Genomic DNA, 20,338 nt, shown 5'->3' with positions numbered 1-20,338 from the left:
CTGCCTGAATAAAGTACGTTAAGAACATTTTATTAAATATTGATAAAAAAATTGGTTCTAGACCAAATCTAACAATCAGGCTGGTGGTGTGAGTCGGAGTATAGAAAACTAATATATATACACTATCTCCACAGCTCACACCCACACAAAAAAACGTCTCCCTTGAAAAATGTGGGAGCTACATAAATTAGCGGGAGCTAAATTAGCGTAGTGTGGGAACTAAATTAGCGGCTCGCCTCTGCACTGGTGTTGTTCTATTGAAGCTAAACATGGAAAGGCGCTCTATATTGCTCAGAGAGCAATATAGAGCGCCTTTCCATGTTCCGCTTCTATAGAACAACACCAGTGCAGAGTTGCTAATTTAGTGGGGAGGCGGTCGATTGAAATAACATTACTATTGGTCATATCCTCTACTCCGATTTATTGAGGAGATTGTTTATTAAAGGATAGACCACCCTTGTATGGGTTTGGACTGAACCACCCCACCATCCCTGTGGGCTTTATGTAGCTCCCACATTTTTCAAGGGAGACGTTTTTTTGTGGGGGTGTGAGCTGTGGAGATAGTGTATATATATTCGTTTTCTATACTCCGACTCATACCACCAGCCTGATAGTTAGATTTAGTGGAGAACCAATTTTTTATCAATATTTAATAAAATGTTCTTAACGTACTTTATTCAGGCAGTTAATAGTTTGCACATCTAGTACGCGAATCGGTCACCAAGAAGTAGTTAATCAAAACAGAAGTACAGGCACGTTCAGGTGTGGCAAGTGCAAAGCGTGCCTCTTTATCTCCATGGGAAACACATTTGAATAGCTCAGAGACAAAGACCTATACAGCATGCAGTTTTGCAAACTGTAACTCCATGGGAGTAGTTTATCTGGCGGAATGTGAGTGTTGATTAAAGTACAGTATGTAGGGAAGACATGTAAAGCCTTTAAAAAGCGTATTTTGGAACATATAGGAGACATACGGAATAGACGTGACACACCACTTGCTAGACACATTCTATTGCATCATAGTGGAAATATTAATTCCATACACTTTTCAATGATTGAAACTATCAGACCATCAATACGAGGAGGGGGGGGGGGGACCTGGACAAAATTCTAAAACAAAAAGAGTCCAGGTCCAGGTGGATCTACACCCTCAAAACCACTATTCCATGTGGCATTTAATGAAGGAATTGATTTTGTGTGCTTTTTATAAAGCCTAACTTCTTTATCTAAAAAGGGTAATTTTGCATAATTTATATTGTATAGAGTATCAACTGACATTGTTTTTTTTTTGTAGCAGGCCCCATTCCTCTATATAATGGCAAAATGCCTCTGGATACCTTTATAACCTGTTCTATTGAGATTCTAAGACAATTTTCACTTATATACATTATACTTATATACGTACAGTACAGACCAAAAGTTTGGACACACGTTCTCATTCAAAGAGTTTTCCTTATTTTCATGACTATGAAGGCATCAAAACTATGAATTAACACATGTGGAATTATATACATAACAAACAAGTGTGAAGCAACTGAAAATACGTCATATTCTAGGTTCTTCAAAGTAGCCACTTTTTGCTTTGATTACTGCTTTGCACACTCTTGGCATTCTCTTGATGAGCTTCAAGAGGTAGTCACCTGAAATGGTCTTCCAACAGTCTTGAAGGAGTTCCCAGAGATGCTTAGCACTTGTTGGCCCTTTTGCCTTCCCTCTGCCGTCCAGCTCACCCCAAACCATCTCGATTGGGTTCACTTCCGGTGACTGTGGATTGCCAGGTCATCTGGCGCAGCACCCCATCACTCTCCTTCATGGTCAAATAGCCCTTTCTTTCAAAGTTTTCCCAATTTTTCGGCTGACTGACTGAACTTCATTTCTTAAAGTAATGATGGCCACTCGTTTTTCTTTACTTAGCTGCTTTTTTCTTGCCATAATACAAATTCTAACAGTCTATTCAGTAGGACTATCAGCTGTGTATCCACCTGACTTCTCCTCAATGCCACTGATGGTCCCAACCCCATTTATAAGGCAAGAAATCCCACTTATTAAACCTGACAGGGCACACCTGTGAAGTGAAAACCATTTCAGGGGACTACCTCTTGAAGCTCATCAAGAGAATGCCAAGAGTGTGCAAAGCAGTAATCAAAGCAAAAGGTGGCTACTTTGAAGAACCTAGAATATGACATATTTTCAGTTGTTTCACACTTGTTTGTTATGTATATAATTCCACATGAGTTAATTCATAGTTTTGATGCCTTCATAGTCATGAAAATAAGGAAAACTCTTTGAATGAGAACGTGTGTCCAAACTTTTGAGTGTGATATACCTGTTGCCTCAAAATACTGATTGACGGCTGTGATATACCTGTTGCCCCAAATAAACAGGGTGGTGTGATATAACTGTTTTGTAAAAAAAAAAAAATTGAGGGGTGTGATATACCTGCTTCCACCAAATATTGATTGAGGCCTGCAAGATACCTGCTTCCACAGAATACTGATTAAAGGGTTTGATATACCTGTTTCCACTAAATATTGATTGAGTGGTGCGATATACCTGCTTCCACAAAATACTGATTTTTATTTATTTTTGTATTGAGCCATAAGGGATATGGTGATTTTAAGGAGGTGTGGTAGCTTATCACTGGCAGGTATATAAAGACCGCCTCTAGGTAGGCGGAGGAGATATCCCTGACGAAGCTTCCTAAAGCGAAACACGGGTCGGGTGAATGATTTGTGTATACTGCTTGTTACCATATCCATCTTGTAAGTACAATAAAGCATTGCAGTTGGAACTTTTGTGATTGTACTTCACTATTTGCGGCACCTTGATTTCTCATAAGGTTTCCCAGAGGAAAGGTGAATCTGAGTGAACTGACCGCTTACCCATGTCCACGAAATTTCTGTGAGATCTGGAAGGGAGGATTTTTCAGCCTAGTCCTGGAGCAGTGCGGTCCATTTAAAGAAAACGATTCCACAAAATACTGATTAAGGGATTCGATATACCTGTTTCCACCTAATATTGATTGAGGCCTGCGATATACCTGCTTCCACAAAATACTGATTAAGAGGTTTGATATACCTGCTTCCACAAAATACTGATTGAGGGCTGCGAAATACCTGCTTCCACAAAATACTGATTAAGGGGTTTGATATACCTGTTCTCACCAAATATTGATTGAGACCTTCGATATACCTGCTTCCTTAAAATAATGATTAAGGGGTTCGATATACCTGCTTCCACAAAATACTGATTAAGGGCTTTGATATACCTGTTTCCACCAAATATTGATTGAGGTTTGCGATATACCTGCTTCCACAAAATACTGATTAAGGGGATTGATATACCTGCTTCCACCAAATATTGATTGAGGCCTTTGAGATACCTGCTTCCACAAAATACTGATTAAGGGGTTTAATATACCTGCTTCCACAAAATACTTATTAAGGCCTGCGATTTACCTGTTTCCACAAAAAAATGATTAAGGGGTTCGATATACCTGTTTCCATCAAATATTGATTGTGGCCTGCAATATACCTGCTTCAACAAAATACTGATTAAGGGCTTTGATATACCTGTTTCCACTAAATATTGATTGAGGCCTGCGATATACCAGTTTCCACAAAATGCTGATTAAGGGGTTTGATATACCTGCTTTTACCAAATATTGATTGAGGCTGGCAATCTACCTGCTTCCACAAAATACTGATTAACGGGATTGATATACCTGCTTCCACCGAATATTGATTGAGGCCTTGGAGATACCTGCTTCCACAAAAAACTTATTCAGGGGTTCGATATATCTGTTTCCACCAAATATTGATTGACGCCTGCGATATACCTACTTCCACAAATACTGCTTTTCTCTAGGGACTTAGGCACAGGGTCATTTTGAAAATGACAGGCAGAGGAAGAGGCAGGCCGTTCCTGTTAGGGTTGAGACTCCATGGTGTGCCTTGTACAGCCATTTTATGTTATAAGCCTTAAACCTTTTTGTGTTGAATCTATGATATAAACTGTGAATTTCTCAGTGTGACTTCAAGGTCGCTCCTAACCCCTCCTACTTTGTCCCTTTGAGGAATTTGTACAATTATTAGCAGGACGAGTCCAGGACGAACACCCACATTTAAGATTAAGGAGACGCTTTAGGCGTATAGCCAAGAAATGCTTATTTCAGATTGTGATTTAATGAGTTATGATGTAAATGCTTAATTATGTCTCCCACTTTGGAAATGATCCAGAAAATTCTATAAAGTTAGAAACACTTGATACACAGCAGTACTCACATAAACTTGGCGCCCAACGTGGGGCATGACTAAGGCCTCTTTCACAGGGGCGTCCCGGATTTAATCCGGATGCGTCGCGTGTGCATTGCGGGAAACCCGGGCGAGTGTGCATGCAATTTCAGTCAGTTTGGACTGCGATTGCATTGTGTTCAGTTTTTATTGCGCGGGTGAAATGCGTTTTGCACGCGCGTGATAAAAACTGAATATGGTACCCAGACCCGAACCCGGACTTCTTCACTGAAGTTCGGGTTTGGATTAGGTGTTCTGTAGATTTTATTATTTTCCCTTATAACATGGTTATAAGGGAAAATAATAGCATTCTTAATACAGAATGCTTACTAAAATGTCGATTGAGGGGTTAAAAAAAAAATAAATTACTCACCTTATTTACTTGATCACGCAGCCAGCATCGTCTTCTTTCTTCTTCTTTCAGGACCTGCAAAAGAACCTTTGATGACGTAATAGCGCTCACCACTAGGTGAGTGCGGTGACGGATGTCACCAAGCTCACCACGTGGTGAGTGTGATTACGTCATCAAAGGTCCTTTTGCAGGTCCTGAAAGAAGAAGAAAGAAGATAATGCCGGCTGCGCGATCAAGTGGATAAGGTGAGGTAATTTTTTATTTATTTTTTAACCCCTGAATTGACATTTTAGTAAGCATTCTGTATTAAGAATACAGTGAATTTACTTTAATGGGGTCTGGGGTTGCTCATCCCTATCATTTCCTAGCAACCATGCGTGAAAATCGCACCGCACCGCATCCGCACTTGCTTGCGGATGCTTGCGATTTTCACGCAGCCCCATACATGTATATGGGGCCTGCGTTGCGTGAAAAATGCAGAATATGGAACATGCTGCGATTTTAGCGCAACGCACAAGTGATGCGTAAAAATCACCGCTCAGCTGCACAGCCCCATTGAAGTGAATGGGTCCGCATTCAGTGCGGGTGCAATGCGTTCACCTCACGCATTGCACCCGCGTGGAAAACTCGCCCATGTGAAAGGGGCCTAAGTCCTTCCTGCTGAGACCCCTGATGCCTGGACATGCCACACCGGGACAAACAGACAAAAATCATTGCTGAGGTAAGAGCTTTTTCTCACAAGTAGTCTGTACTTCCCTGTTTGGCATTTGTCTTGTTCGAGGGTCTGGCAGAGTATAAGGTAACTTTACAGTCGTGCCTAGTTTATGTTTAAGAATCTGTGACACTGGTAAAGGGATAGCAGACGAACGCATGAGTGGTGGATGGATTCAAACCAGGATTTTAGCTGGGAATTGCTTGGGATTGTTCTAGGAGTAACTGTCTATGTATTTGTCATTGTTTATTGTGTGTGTAGAATCTGGCAGGAAGCTAGGGGAAGCGGCCAGAAGCTCAGAGAGGCTTTGGCTTTAAAGTAGCACAGAAGTACACCTGAGGATAGGGTGGGGAAGCCACAGTAGGTACACCTGAGGATAGGGTGGGGAAGCTTTTGTGGAGAAAATAGACGCCTAGGTTCCCCTTAGTAAGAGACCAGCTTTACAGGCTAAACTCAAAGCCTGTAAACCTGAATGGACGGTGACACCACTACCTCAACTTGTTGCTGCTACCAAGGGTCTGGAATTGGACATGTCTAGCTCCAAACCTGCCAAAGTAAGCATGGTCCCAGGCCAACAGAGACCATGGTCAGGCCCGCAGGGACAAGGAAGGAAGGGGAGGAATGACTTTTTAAATGTTACAACTGTGGAAAGCCAGGACACATTAGAAGAAACTGCCGTGCCCCTCCCCAGAAACAGGAAGATCAACAGTATCAGGGGACCCCAAATCTGCTGATTCACAAAAGGGGGACGGCAACCCCATGTCCTTATCTCCCATGAGTATAACTAAACAAGGGTGTCATATTCAAATACCAGTACAAGTGGGGAATAAACAAGTTCCTCTCTTGGTGGACATGGGGGCAGTCAAAACAGTGATAAATCCAAAACATGTTAAATCATGGCAGATGAGTGGTGTACCTGCAGCAGGTTTCACAGGCGAGACAATTTTTGTTCAAGAAACAATTGTTATCCCCTATAATTTTTGGGCACTGATGTGTTGCAAGCCCTAAGGGCCCTATGGTTTTGTACCTAGAGCCTGAGACAGAAATGCCAGCTACATTACAAGGATTGTGAGGAGTTACAGGTGGTCCCGAACAAGTTGTGGGCATCCACAAAGTTGGACATTGGGAAACTCCATGAGTGCCGCAGGCCCAGTGACATCACGACTAGTATCAACCGGCCTGGGCAGGGCTAAGCTCTGTTCACTTGAATGGAGCTTAGCCGCGCCCAGGCCAGTTGATACTAGTCGTGACGTCACTGGGCCTGCGGTAAACAGTGAGAAGTCCGCGGCACTCCTGGAGCACTGCTGCCTTCTCAAACAGCTGATCGGCGGGGGTCCTGGATGTTGGACCCCCGCCGATCAGATGCTGATGATCTATCCAGAGGATAGATCATTAGTTTAAACAAACTGCAGAACCCCTTTAATGTTACCCCTTTCATGGTTCATCTCAAACCAGGCTGCCAACCACCCCGTGTTAAGCAGTACCCCTTGAGCCATGCCCAGGAGCAGTCAGTAGCTATACAGGTGAAGCAATATGAGAGAATGGGGGTCTTAGTATAGACCAGTTCACCAGCGAACACATCCCTGTTCCCAGTTAAGAAGAAGCCAGTAAAAGAACAACCAGTAACATACAGGATGGTTCATGATCTTAGGGAGGTCAATAAGGTCCCGATGCTGCAGACTCCCATTGTGCCAAACCCGCACACTTTATTGTCCCAGGTGCCACGAACTGCCACACATTTCACTGTGATAGACCTAACAAATGCATTTTTTAGTGTTCCCCTACATGTTGATTGTCAATATTTGTTTGCATTCACATTTAAAGGTAATCAATATGCCTGGACAGTTTTACCCCAGGGAGCACAGAATTCGCAAGCCCTTCAGTCAGTTTTATCTGGTTGGTCAATCCCAGATGATTTTGTATTACTTCAATATGTAGATTATCTACTCCTATGTGCAGAAAACCGGAAAAGCTGTCACGCTGTCATTGTTATTTCATGCAGAAAGTGGTTGCAAAGCCTCCCGAGACAAACTGCAATACTGCCAGTCTAGAGTTACATTTCTGGGACATTTCTCTCCTCAGTAAGGTGCCTTGCACCCTCTGAGAGACAAACAAGCGGTGAAGGACATAAAACTCCCTCAGGGGCCGAAACCCCTCAGGAGGTTTTTGGGTCTGGTCTCATACTGCAGACCCTGGATAAGGCATGCATCCATGCTTATGCAGCCTTTGTATGACTGCCTGTCATCAGAACCTTTTTGTCTGACGGAACATGCAATCGAGTCCATTTTAACTCTGAAACTGGCAATATTGTCTGCACCGGCATTAGGAATCCCAGACTGTGATCAACCGTTTAATCTGTTTTGTTCAGAACTCCAGGGACACAGCACAGCAGTATTAACCCAGAAACATGGAGATAGGCAAAGACCAGTAGCATACTTCTCTGCCAGACTAGATCCTGTGTCCCGAGGAGCTCATTCAAGTGTAAGAGCTGTGGCGGCCCCCCAGCTCATGGTGGAAAAAGCATCTGAGATAGTCCTCTACTACCCCCTAGTGGTACAACCCTCACAGATTCAGAAATGGGGGAGGGAGGTACAGGTGCATTACTTACAGAGTTAATGGAAACAGAAGATCATTATTGTGAGCATTTGATGCAACAAGAGACCTCTGGTTTTTCACATGTTCATGACAAGCCTCTTGATAACCCTGATTTTGAGTATTTTGCAGATGGAAGCAGATTTATGGGAGAGGATGGTCGGTTTCACACTGGATTTGCGGTGGTCACACAGCACCAGGTAGTACTTGCCAAACCACTCCCTCCTCACATGTCGGCACAGGAGGCTGAGCTGAAGGCACTCACTGAAGCGTGTAAAATGGCTAAGGACAAGAAGGCGAACTACACAGATTCCATGTATGCCTTTGGTATTGAACATAATTTTGGGCCAGAGACTTTTTGACTTCAGCAGGCCAGCCCATTAAGTATAAACTCATGAACTCTTTGTTGCTACCTGAAGAAGTGGCTATTATAAAAGTAAAAGCCCATACCAGACAAAGTACTGATGAGGCAAAAGGAAACAACAGGGCTGACAAAGCTGCTAAACAAGCCCAGAGACACTGAGACTGTACCGGTGAATGCCTTTGAGCCTCAGGAGATGTCTGTGGAGGTTTTGGTAAAACTGTCTGCTCAAGCAGATGAAGAGGAAAAATAATCTTGGACTAAGAGAGGTGCTACTCAATGAGCTAGGACTATGGGAGGTTCAAGGTAAGATCTGCCTACCGTTTTAATTTTATCAGATTTTTAAAATAATATGCTGTATTACCCAGGATGAATTTTGTTTTATTTATTATGTATTTTTATCGGTTTTCCTACATGGATTTTATGTATTTTTACCAACCTTTTTTGTTTGGACCGAAACCTTTTTGATTGGTTGAACACGAACTATGGGTGGATATTTTGGGGAATTTAAGACGGCCCTGAAAGGGGTTTGACCAGTTGCCTCTGATGAAGCGCGAAAGCGAAACCCGGGTTGGGCAGGAGTAGAAGACAGTGTTTTATGTTTGTGATGATCTTTTAACCAAGAGTGGCTTTGTGAGTATAATAAAACCTTTTTACCTGACTGAAATCATCAGTGCTTCACTATTGGTGCAGTCTCTCGATATCCCACAGGAGTGTGTTGGAGGAGAGGAGTGCATCTGTGGAGGGCGATGTGGTTCTCTATGTCCAAATATGCTGACGGTTTTGTGCTAGAGTGAAGAATTCAATATTGTAAAAAAAGCAGCACGGTCCTACCCTGGAAACGCATTGACTGTGTGAACATTGCCCACTTCACATTTGGGACCAGCGACACTGACAATACAGGCAACGTACCGAAGTATTTATTTTACTTATATTTGTCCCTTTGAGGAATTTGTACAATTATTAGCAGGACGAGTCTGTGACAAACACCCACAATTAAGATTAAGGAGACGCTTCAGGCGTATAGCCAAGAAATACTTATTTCAGATTGTGATTTAATGAGTTATGATGTAAATGCTTAATTATGTTTCCCACTTTGGAAATGATCCAGAAAAACGGTATGTAATCTCTGCTTACTTTCAATAAAGTTAGAAACACTTGATATACAGCACTGCGCCTGTTAAAAGTTTTCTCTGAGCACTCACATAAACTGCTAAATTGGGAATCCACTGCTCATCCGGCATTGGGGTTTTTGCCCCAACATTCCAAAGGGGTGGTAGGGGTCAGGCAGGTGCACCAGGCCGGAGCCTAAGTGGGAAGTTGGAGAAGACACGTGCGATTACTTCAAAGGACGCACCAGAGTTGGTTGAGTGGCTCATTCAGCCTTCCGCTTCTGCACCCTCCTCATTTTCTGTATCTGCACCCTCCTCAGTCTCTGCTGTGTGCAACCCCATAGACACCACCACCATAGCCTCTCCACTCGAGTCAGAGGAATTTTTTCCCATCCATTCCCAGACCTTACCGATGTGCAGCCATTCTTGACATCCGATGAGGAAGAGGAGGTAGCAACGGCCGCCACCCAGCGGTCTGACGACAGTACCCAGATCAGCCCCAGGAGTGAGGTCCCCGCTGTTGCTGCCTACTCCGAGATCTCAAATGTCAGAGGTGGTGAAGGTGACGATGATGACGTGTCGATGGAAGTCACGTGCGTGCCCACAAGAGAGGAAGAGGAGGGGAGTTCAGAGGGAGAGACTGAGCAGAAGAGAGGGAGGAGGAGGAGAAGCAGGCAGAACTCGCAGGGCACAGGAGGCAAAAAGCAGACTGCAAATGTATCTGGAGCGAGACATCCACCATGCACAGTCACTTCTGGAGTTCCCAGGACGCCGGCACATGGCTCCGTAGTGTGGGCTTTTTTTAACATGTCAGCTGCTGACAATAGTGTTGCCATCTGCAGCCTGTGCTGTCAATGCATAAGTCGTGGTAAGCTCAACACTCACCTAGGGACGACCGCCTTAAAAAGGCACCTGGCCTCCCATCACCGAGTCCAGTGGAAGAAACGCCGTCAGAACCACAAAGCAACACTCCTGGCACTCCACGTCCTGCCTCTTCTCCTTCTCCTCTCTCCTCCCATTTGTCCTCCACTCCACCTTCCACCATGCCATCGTCGCATTCATCTGGCAGAAGGCAGGCTTCCATGGCCCAAATGTTCGAGCATAAAAAGTTGATGACGGCAGATAACCTTCTTGCCCAACGGCTGAACGCTGGCTTGTCGGAACTGCTAGCCCGCCAACTACTGCCAAATAAACTGGTGGACTCAGAGGCCTTTAGAAAATTTGTGGCCATTGGCACACCGCAATGAAAGGTCCTCGGAAGGAAATATTTCTCCCAGAAGGGCATCCCAGAGCTATATGGCCACGTTCAGCGGCAAGTGAATATATCTCTGGCACACAGTGTTGGTGCCAAGATACATCTGACCACAGACACGTGGTCTAGCAAACACAGGCAGGGAAGGTACATAACTTTAACTGCCCACTGGGTGAACCTTCTGACGGTTGTCAAGCATGTAACCCGTGGCTCCAGTGTGGATTTGGTGTTACCGCCACGGATTGCATGCAGGCCTGTCTCTTGTTCTCCTCCTCCTACTCCATCCTCCGTCTCCTCCTCGGCTGACTCCTCCTTTTCCACTGCTACCGCCTCTTCCGCTGCGCCCCCCAAGCTCCCCAGAACCTATTCGACGTGCCAGGTGAGACGTTGCCATGCTGTGCTGCGGCTGTTGTGCCTGGAAGCCAAGAGCCACACAGGTTCTTCACTACTTTCAGCCCTGCGGTCATAGACCAATCAGTGTCTAACCCCGCTCAATTTGACAGTTGGTAAAGTGGTGTGCGACAACCTGCTGAGCGCACTGAAACAGGGCACAATGACACACATGCCGTGCATGGCACACGTCCTGAACTTAGTCATGCAGTGATTCGTTGCCAAATACCCCAGGGTCCAGGACGTCTTGCGGCAGGCCAGGAAAATCTCTGGCCATTTTAGAAGATCTTACATAGCCATGGCTCGCCTTGTTGACGTTCAGCGGCGACACCACCTGCCCGTCAGACGTCTGATTTGTGACAGCCCGACGTGCTGGAACTCCACCTTGTATATGCTTGATAGGCTGCTCCAGCAGAAACGTGCCATTAATGACTACCTGTATGAACTCTGCAGCAGGACAGGTTCTGGGGGGCTTGGTTTCTTTTCACCGCGCCAGTGACTGCTCATGCATGACGCATGCAGACTTTTGCAGCCATTTGATGAGATCACCAAACTGGTCAGTTGCAGCCAGGGCGCCATCAGTGACATCGTACTTTACGCCTTCTTTCTAGAGCATGCATTGCGTTGTGTCATTGATCAAGCCGTCACGGAGCAGGAGCTGGAAGATGAGAAAGTCGCAATGCTGAATGAATTCCCAGGGTGGGCTACAAAATCTGAGACAAGTCAGCAGGAGTCTGAAGAGGATTCAGAGAAGCTGGGGGTAGGAGGAGCAAGAAGAGCAGGCTTTGAGGGAGACTTTAAACTTTTCGGGGATCCCTGGTGTTGTCCGTAGCTGGGGGGAGGAGACAGAGGACGACATTTTTCTGGGCGATGAGCAGGAGCCAGGGTGCTCCACCGCTTACAATTTAGTGCAAATGGGGGCCTTCTTGCTCCAGTGTTTGAAGAGGGACCCCCGTATGAAAAGCATAAAGGGCAAGGACTGCAAGAAGAGGGCGGTTTGAAGATGTGTTGGTTACTTTGGATATCAGATCATTCTTGCAGCCAACCCATTGACAGCCACCCTCCAGATCCAGGCTCAGGGAACGCCTAGACAGACAGGTGTCCGACTACATTGAACAAAAGAAAAATCCAGCTTCCCAAGAAAATTTATAATCTTTAATACATACGTGTCATAAAAGCTGACATACAATACATACATGTTTAAGTGTTTTGGATCACAAAAATGTGGACCCTTACTCATGACAAAAAACAGAAGTATTCACCTGACATAAATAGAGAAAGATATCAGCAAAAACGGGTGTGAACAATTAACATAGACTCCACCTTTTTAAAAAATATACAAAGAGACAGAATAAGAATCAATAATGTAATATAAGATCATGTTTGCGATTAAGACCTTTTGGAACACGAGAATCCATACGGAAAATCCAAAAGCATTCCCTGTTTAAAAGTAGCCTTCTATGATCTCCCCCACGTTTAGGCGGATTGACTCTTCCCAAGTCCTGTACCTGTAAACCTGTGGTGTCTCCAGCATGACATGCTGCATAGTGTGAACTGACCGCTGATACATTTTTGGTGGTGGCATGTGGAATATCGGTCATATGTCTCAGAATTCTGACCTTTAAACAGTTAGTGGTACAGCCCACGTATTGGAGACAGCACAGAGAACAAGTGATACAATACACCACGAATCTGGTGTTGCAATTAATATACTGTTTTATTTCAAACCCCTGCTGGTTTGCAATAGAAAATACTGACTGACCAGTCTGAATAAATCCACAGCATGTGCATATGCGATGTCCACACCTATAATTGCCCTTAAAACAAAGCCAAGTGGACTGGGTGCTGTTCACACTAGAAAATAAACTTGGACTGACTTTCTGGGCAATGGTCGGTGCACGTCGAGCTACACATTTTATTCCTGAAGACACGATATCTGTCCACTGTTCATCAGAGCAGAGTACTGGTAAATATTTTTTACTAATATCACAGATTTTCGGGTATTTAAGACTGAAGTTAGTAGCAAAAACTAAAGCAGATTGTTTTTCTCTATTTTTCTGTATTGCTTGACTAGAGATTTTTTTAGGAAAAACCAAATCTGCACGCAATGTAGATGAAACTAATCTTTTAGCTTGATTCGAGGACTGATTTGAATATTGTCGTAATGTTAGACGGTCGGCAACAACATTCAACTCTTTTGAAAAAGCCTCATCGTCAGAACAATTGCATCTAGCGCGTATATTCACCCCTAGGTATATTGTGAATGACATGTGGGGGATGACATGATGTAGCAAGAAGAGTGGTGTTGCCGGCGGTTTCCTTACGATATGTATGTGTGGTCACCTTGGAAGTGCAGATCCAAGAGAAAGAGATCCAAAAATCGGATGGAGGCATCAAAATAAAGTATAATTAAAGTATAAGTATAATTAAATTTAAGATTGCATTTATTATTTTTGAAAAACTCTCCAAACAGCAGTATTGTCGCTTGGTCCCCTGACCATATAAATAACAAATCATCAATATTACGACCATACCATTGCAAGGAGGCTCCCCAAGGATTATCAGAAGAAAATAATTAGTTATGCTCCCACCATGCCATATATATGATTGCTAAGGAGGGCGAGAACTTCGCTCCCATTGATACTCCAATACGCTGTAAAAAGAAGCGTTGATTAAACATAAAAACATTATGTTTAAGCAAAAACAAAACCACTTCCAAAATATAATTTTGAAAAGCAGGACTAAACTCAGAATATACATTCAGAAACCATTTGAGAGAAACAATAGCCAAGTTGTGCGGAAGGGTTGTATACATCAGCTGTGATCCAAACATAACCGGGCCGCCATACAAAATTAAAAAAAAGACTGTAAGGCCTATTGCACACGACCGTATGGCTTTTTCAGTGTTTTGCTGTCCGTTTTTCACGGATCCGTTGTTTCGTTTTTTGTTTCCGTTGTGTTTCCGTTTCTGTTCCGTTTTTCTGTTCCGTTTTTCCGTATGGCCTATACAGTATACAGTAATTACATAGATAAAATTGGGCTGGGCATAACATTTTCAATAGAAGATTCAGCAAAAAACGGAATGGAAACGGAAGACATACGGATGCATTTCCTTATGTGTTCCGTTTTTTTTGCGGACCCATTGACTTGAATGAAGCCACGGACCGTGATTTACGGGCAATAATAGGACATGTTCTATGTTAAAACGGAATGGAAAAAACGGAAATACGGAAACGGAATGCATACGGAGTACATTCCGTTTTTTTTTGCGGAACCATTGAAATGAATGGTTCCATATACGGACCGTATACGGAACGCAAAAAACGGCCAGTAAACGGGAAAAAAAAACGGCCGTGTGTAGGAGGCCTAAGACAGTTCTAGTATCCAAAAGGAAGCCCGGAATCGTTTGGATCAACGGCTGCAAAATACTGTCAATCCATGCCGATAACCTCTCTGCAAACGGCCGATGTGGACACTCTGAGAAGTGAGGAACCCCTGTGGCCAGAGCTGGCACAATTTGCCATGGAACTCTTGGCTTGTCCCTAATGCACCTCCAGCCACATAATCACAAGTTATTTTCTGTCAGGTGAATGCCTAATTTTTGGGGCCTGTACTGGCCTGCAGCAAAATTTGTATCCAGTGACCGCCTAATGTACCTCCAGCCACATCATCACAAGTTATTTTCTGTCAGGTGAATGCCTAATTTTTGGGGCCTGTACTGGCCTGCAGCAAAATTTGTATCCAGTGACCGCCTAATGTACCTCCCGCCACATCATCACAAGTTCTTTTCTGTTAGGTGAATGCCTAATTTTTGGGGCCTGTACTCCCGTGGCCTAAAATAAAAGTTTTCTAGGCTCCAGCAGGGCACATTTTTGAGAGTTTCCCTTTAAGATGCATAAAAATGGCCCCTTATTAAAATACATGTTTTTTTGTGGGAATTTTTGCCAATGATCCCCCTCTGGTATGTCACTGTCCATGTTGTGGGATTATTTGTGCACTTCTAGTAAGTATTTGTTGGCTGCAAATAGGACCTGAAGGTTTTTCAGGTTTGCCTGCCATTAAAGTCAATGGGGCCCGCTGCGAACGCGAACCGTCCCGGCCGATGTTTGTCCATCACTACTGTGGACCTTCTGTTTGTGGGACGCAATATGAGCAGAGACAGCACATGTTCGTGTGTATGAGCCCTAAAGCTGTATTTCACTAATCACTCTGCTGTCTTGTTGTACAGATGCTTTCTTGAAGCTGAATTGGCTGGTCTTCCTGGAGTGTTGGTCTAACAGGAGAAGTATAATGGGTTATAAGGAGTAGGAGCTCTCTCACGTGCTTCCTCTCCCTTCTAAGACTACACAGGAAATCCCCCTCCTGGCAGAAAGCAGAACTAGCCCACTCATATCAAGAGGGGAATAACAGAGTGGTTAGCCCTGTTTCTGCTATTCTTTTCCAACCATACCTCTTGCTACTGGTACACATGGCCACTACACTAAACATATATAGCATTACATTGCAAACATTTGCAGATAGCCCCAGGTGTGGGTTACTGCACAGTTAAATATCTGCTCTTTCTACATAGATAGCTGTCAATCACTGATAGTTGTACATGGAAGGAGGGAATTTTTGCATGTGGGGCGTTGCTGGTCTCCAGGAGAAGGGACGCGGCTGGGCTCCAACGGCCATAGGGACAGCCCCTTGGGATCCTTAGGAAGGTGGTTAGCATATGAATAAAACTTTTTTTTATTAATTCATTGATGGCAGTAACACAAGTATATTTAAAACATGCAGAAGGAGACCTAACTGCACATATGAACATCTCTATAGGCACAATCCTGGCGACAGAAAGCATGATAAATGGTTAGAAAGTACAGAATATACCTAGTGGGATAATAATCTTTCAACAATGAATCAAGGGCATTATGTCTTAGCCCTGATGAGCTGATAATATAAACTGTATACAGTCCCTCTTTCTTATGCCAGTTTTCAGTCTACTGTCTGCAGCTGCTGGCAGTTGAAAGATGGAACTGAGCATGTGTGTCCACCTCAGTTAGGTGGACTGAAAATGTGAAAAAGAGCAAACAGCAGGTGGCGCTATACAGATAGATTTTTATCTCAGTGGCTATACTAAAATTTGAATTGCATGCAATTACAACAGTATTCAGATCCATGCGCTGGTTTGAAAACTGTAGAATATTGTCATGGGACAACACCTTTAAGCTGGTCATACACTCTAGATGGCTGTTGGCAAACAGCTATTCATTCTGACTTCCCCATGCACATGCATGCTCAGCTCAACCAAGCATGCATACATTCTTAAAGGGGGAGGGCTGTAAGACACCTCTGGAGGTGGCTTATGTTTCTGAGAACAAAATGATCAGGTAGGTTGACATTCAAAACACACATCCCTTCTTTCTTCCAACATCTGCCATCTGGGAAGAGTCAGGACACTCTTGGCCAGTTTTAGTCTCTGCTAAAGAGGCCGGTTAAAATTCTGCCCTGACACATCTGTGCAAAAGAATATTTATCATGATACAGAGTTAGGGTCTATTCACACGTCCGTAGTGTTTTGCGGATCCTAAATTGGCGGATCCGCAATACACCCGGCTGGCACCCCCATAGAAATGCCTATTCTTGTCCGCAATTGTGGACAAGAATAGGACATGTTCTATTTTTTCCCGAAGCCGCAGACCGGAAGAACGGCGGCTCTACTGAAATGCGGATGCGGACAGCACACTGTGTGCTGTCCACATTCATGCCGTAGAGAATGAATAGGTCCATGCCATAGAGAATGAATGGGTCCGCACACGTGTGAATGGAGCCTTATGCAAATGGGCTTGATTTTGGTCACCTACCTGCTTTTGGTGCATATTATGGAAAATGTAACCAAAAAATATCTATTTACCTTCTTTGGTGCACAGAAGAGAAATTTTGCTTTTGCTTTCACATGAATGCCTGGTAACAAAAGACAAAAAGTTAAAGTTAAATGAGTCATTTTATACATTCATCATATATGCACTTTTGGGGGGTCATACCCCTATTTTACAAAGTCCAATAGTAATGTTTAAATCAAAGGATTATTTGTGCCTAATTTACTTCCACTTAAGAAAAATGCTGGGTCTACCACCCCAAGTTTGATGACAGCAGATGATGCAGAGGAGGCAGGGTGGACTGACTACTGAGGCAACCATTAAACACCAGAGCCTCCTCTGCAAAGTAGTTATGCAAGCAACACAGTGGATAACGTATCAGTCAGTCCACCTAATTACATTGTATATTTAACATGCAAAGTGCAGACTTTACAGGGAGTGCAGAATTATTAGGCAAATGAGTATTTTGACCACATCATCCTCTTTATGCATGTTGTCTTACTCCAAGCTGTATAGGCTCGAAAGCCTACTACCAATTAAGCATATTAGGTGATGTGCATCTCTGTAATGAGAAGGGGTGTGGTCTAATGACATCAACACCCTATATCAGGTGTGCATAATTATTATTATCCTTTCCTTTGGCAAAATGGGTCAAAAGAAGGACTTGACAGGCTCAGAAAAGTCAAAAATAGTGAGATATCTTGCAGAGGGATGCAGCACTCTTAAAATTGCAAAGCTTCTGAAGCGTGATCATCGAACAATCAAGCGTTTCATTCAAAATAGTCAACAGGGTCGCAAGAAGCGTGTGGAAAAACCAAGGCGCAAAATAACTGCCCATGAACTGAGAAAAGTCAAGCGTGCAGCTGCCAAGATGCCACTTGCCACCAGTTTGGCCATATTTCAGAGCTGCAACATCACTGGAGTGCCCAAAAGCACAAGGTGTGCAATACTCAGAGACATGGCCAAGGTAAGAAAGGCTAAAAGACGACCACCACTGAACAAGACACACAAGCTGAAACGTCAAGACTGGGCCAAGAAATATCTCAAGACTGATTTTTCTAAGGTTTTATGGACTGATGAAATGAGAGTGAGTCTTGATGGGCCAGATGGATGGGCCCGTGGCTGGATTGGTAAAGGGCAGAGAGCTCCAGTCCGACTCAGACGCCAGCAAGGTGGAGGTGGAGTACTGGTTTGGGCTGGTATCATCAAAGATGAGCTTGTGGGGCCTTTTCGGGTTAAGGATGGAGTCAAGCTCAACTCCCAGTCCTACTGCCAGTTTCTGGAAGACACATTCTTCAAGCAGTGGTACAGGAAGAAGTCTGCATCCTTCAAGAAAAACATGATTTTCATGCAGGACAGTGCTCCATCACACGCGTCCAAGTACTCCACAGCGTGGCTGGCAAGAAAGGGTATAAAAGAAGAAAATCTAATGACATGGCCTCCTTGTTCACCTGATCTGAACCCCATTGAGAACCTGTGGTCCATCATCAAATGTGAGATTTACAAGGAGGGAAAACAGTACACCTCTCTGAACAGTGTCTGTGAGGCTGTGGTTGCTGCTGCACGCAATGTTGATGGTGAACAGATCAAAACACTGACAGAATCCATGGATGGCAGGCTTTTGAGTGTCCTTGCAAAGAAAGGTGGCTATATTGGTCACTGATTTGTTTTTGTTTTGTTTTTGAATGTCAGAAATGTATATTTGTGAATGTTGAGATGTTATATTGGTTTCACTGGTAAAAATAAATAATTTAAATGGGTATATATTTGTTTTTTGTTAAGTTGCCTAATAATTATGCACAGTAATAGTCACCTGCACACACAGATATCCCCCTAAAATAGCTAAAACTAAAAACAAACTAAAAACTACTTCCAAAAATATTCAGCTTTGATATTAATGAGTTTTTTTGGGTTCATTGAGAACATGGTTGTTGTTCAATAATAAAATTAATCCTCAAAAATACAACTTGCCTAATAATTCTGCACTCCTTGTAGTGGGTAGGGGGGCTGTACACTGCATACTGGAAGCATTAGGAGAGATATATTAAAGGCTATGTCCACTTTTGGGGGCAATTTATTTTAAATTATTGCATTGTATTCATTTTTTTTTAAAACTTTTTTTTCAATTGATCTTTATTAAAAATATGGAGCCTTTTTTTCTGTACATAGCTGAGATGCTCTAGTAGCATCCTCTGGATTTTCTCTCTTTTCCATCAGTTGGGGAGCTGACGGGCTCCTTATCTCTGCTCTCTGACATTATAAACACTTATTATAGCTCAGTTCTTATATTTGTGATAAGAGTGTGGCTTAAATAAGTGTTTTTGACCTCTTAGTAATTTAGACATAAGGGTAATTAGATGACCGGCATAAAGGGAAAGTACCAGTCACACAGTTAGAAAAACAGTTAACCTTTTGTGACAGAACGGCTCAATATTTTTAATAAAGGCCAATTGAAAATATGATTTTAAATTTTAAAAAAATGAGTAAAATGCAATCATAAACAAAAACTGACTCTGAAGGTGTAAATAGCATTTAAGGTTTATTCTGTTTTCCATGAAATATATGACCAGCATGTATTTGGCTTGTTAAAGGAGTCTAAATCTATGATCACAATTTTACACCACTTTTTATACCAACTAAATCTTTATCAGAACTTTACACCATTATTTTTTTTTTGTCCAAAAGATGCACCAAATACTATAATGCTTTTGATGCTGTCTAAATCCACTGTGCAGAAGCCACCACAATTTCTCACTTAGAATGCTCTGGACCCACTCGTGGTTTAGCCCCATTCAATAGAGCTAAATCGCGAATGGACAATTGCTGCTTCCGGTGGCATGTATCCGGACACCACACCGAGAAGGGACATGTTCCTTCTTGGCGCTATTCCCGCTTAAAAATGCTGGCTGGGCGATCTGCAGAGCAAGCAATGGGCGACAGATACCACGCGGCCACAGGTAGAATTTTGGAGCACAGTCAATGCTAAAATTCCAAAAAAGTAAATTCCAACAAGTCCCTAAGGCGGCAACAAAACAAGATTGGCATTGACATTGATATATCGGCCCATTGAATGTACACTAAATGTAAATACTTTGTAATTGTAACACCTCAGAGTGGTGCTACCACTTCTGCACCTTCCTACTGTCTTTAATGGGCTAACCTGAATGTCATCTTATGTATTTATTCCAGGTCCTCCACACTGTGCATTTCTAATGTTATGTAACTGTTCATGCCATGTGCCATGTTCACCAGCAGGTGGCAGCAAATATGGCAGAGCTATACTTAGATACAATGGAACTTACCATTCCATTCTAACCCCCCTCTGTAGAGAGGTGGGCGAGTACTACTTCCTGCAGGAAGGGTGGGGCAGAAGTTCTAGTCAGTCTAGATTACCCCCAGCTAAGGGAAGGGTGTGCA

At 43.4% G+C, this 20,338-nt stretch overlaps 1 protein-coding gene across 1 annotated transcript in view; it reads right to left on the bottom strand.

Moving 5' to 3' along the window:
* Positions 1 to 20,338, bottom strand: part of CORIN (corin, serine peptidase) — a 498,512-nt gene that overhangs the window by 43,917 nt on the left and 434,257 nt on the right. Inside the window, exon 18 of the mRNA XM_040418907.1 lies at positions 16,957 to 17,006. Within this exon, the coding sequence (XP_040274841.1) occupies positions 16,957 to 17,006 (50 nt within the window). The remainder of the gene's footprint in view (positions 1 to 16,956; positions 17,007 to 20,338) is intronic.

The sequence above is a fragment of the Bufo bufo genome, chromosome 2 (assembly GCF_905171765.1).
Source record: "Bufo bufo chromosome 2, aBufBuf1.1, whole genome shotgun sequence".
In the NCBI taxonomy this organism is placed as follows: Eukaryota; Metazoa; Chordata; class Amphibia; order Anura; family Bufonidae; genus Bufo; species Bufo bufo.
The sequence above is the reverse complement of the archived record's forward strand: the minus strand, read 5'-3'. Positions and strand labels throughout refer to the sequence as shown.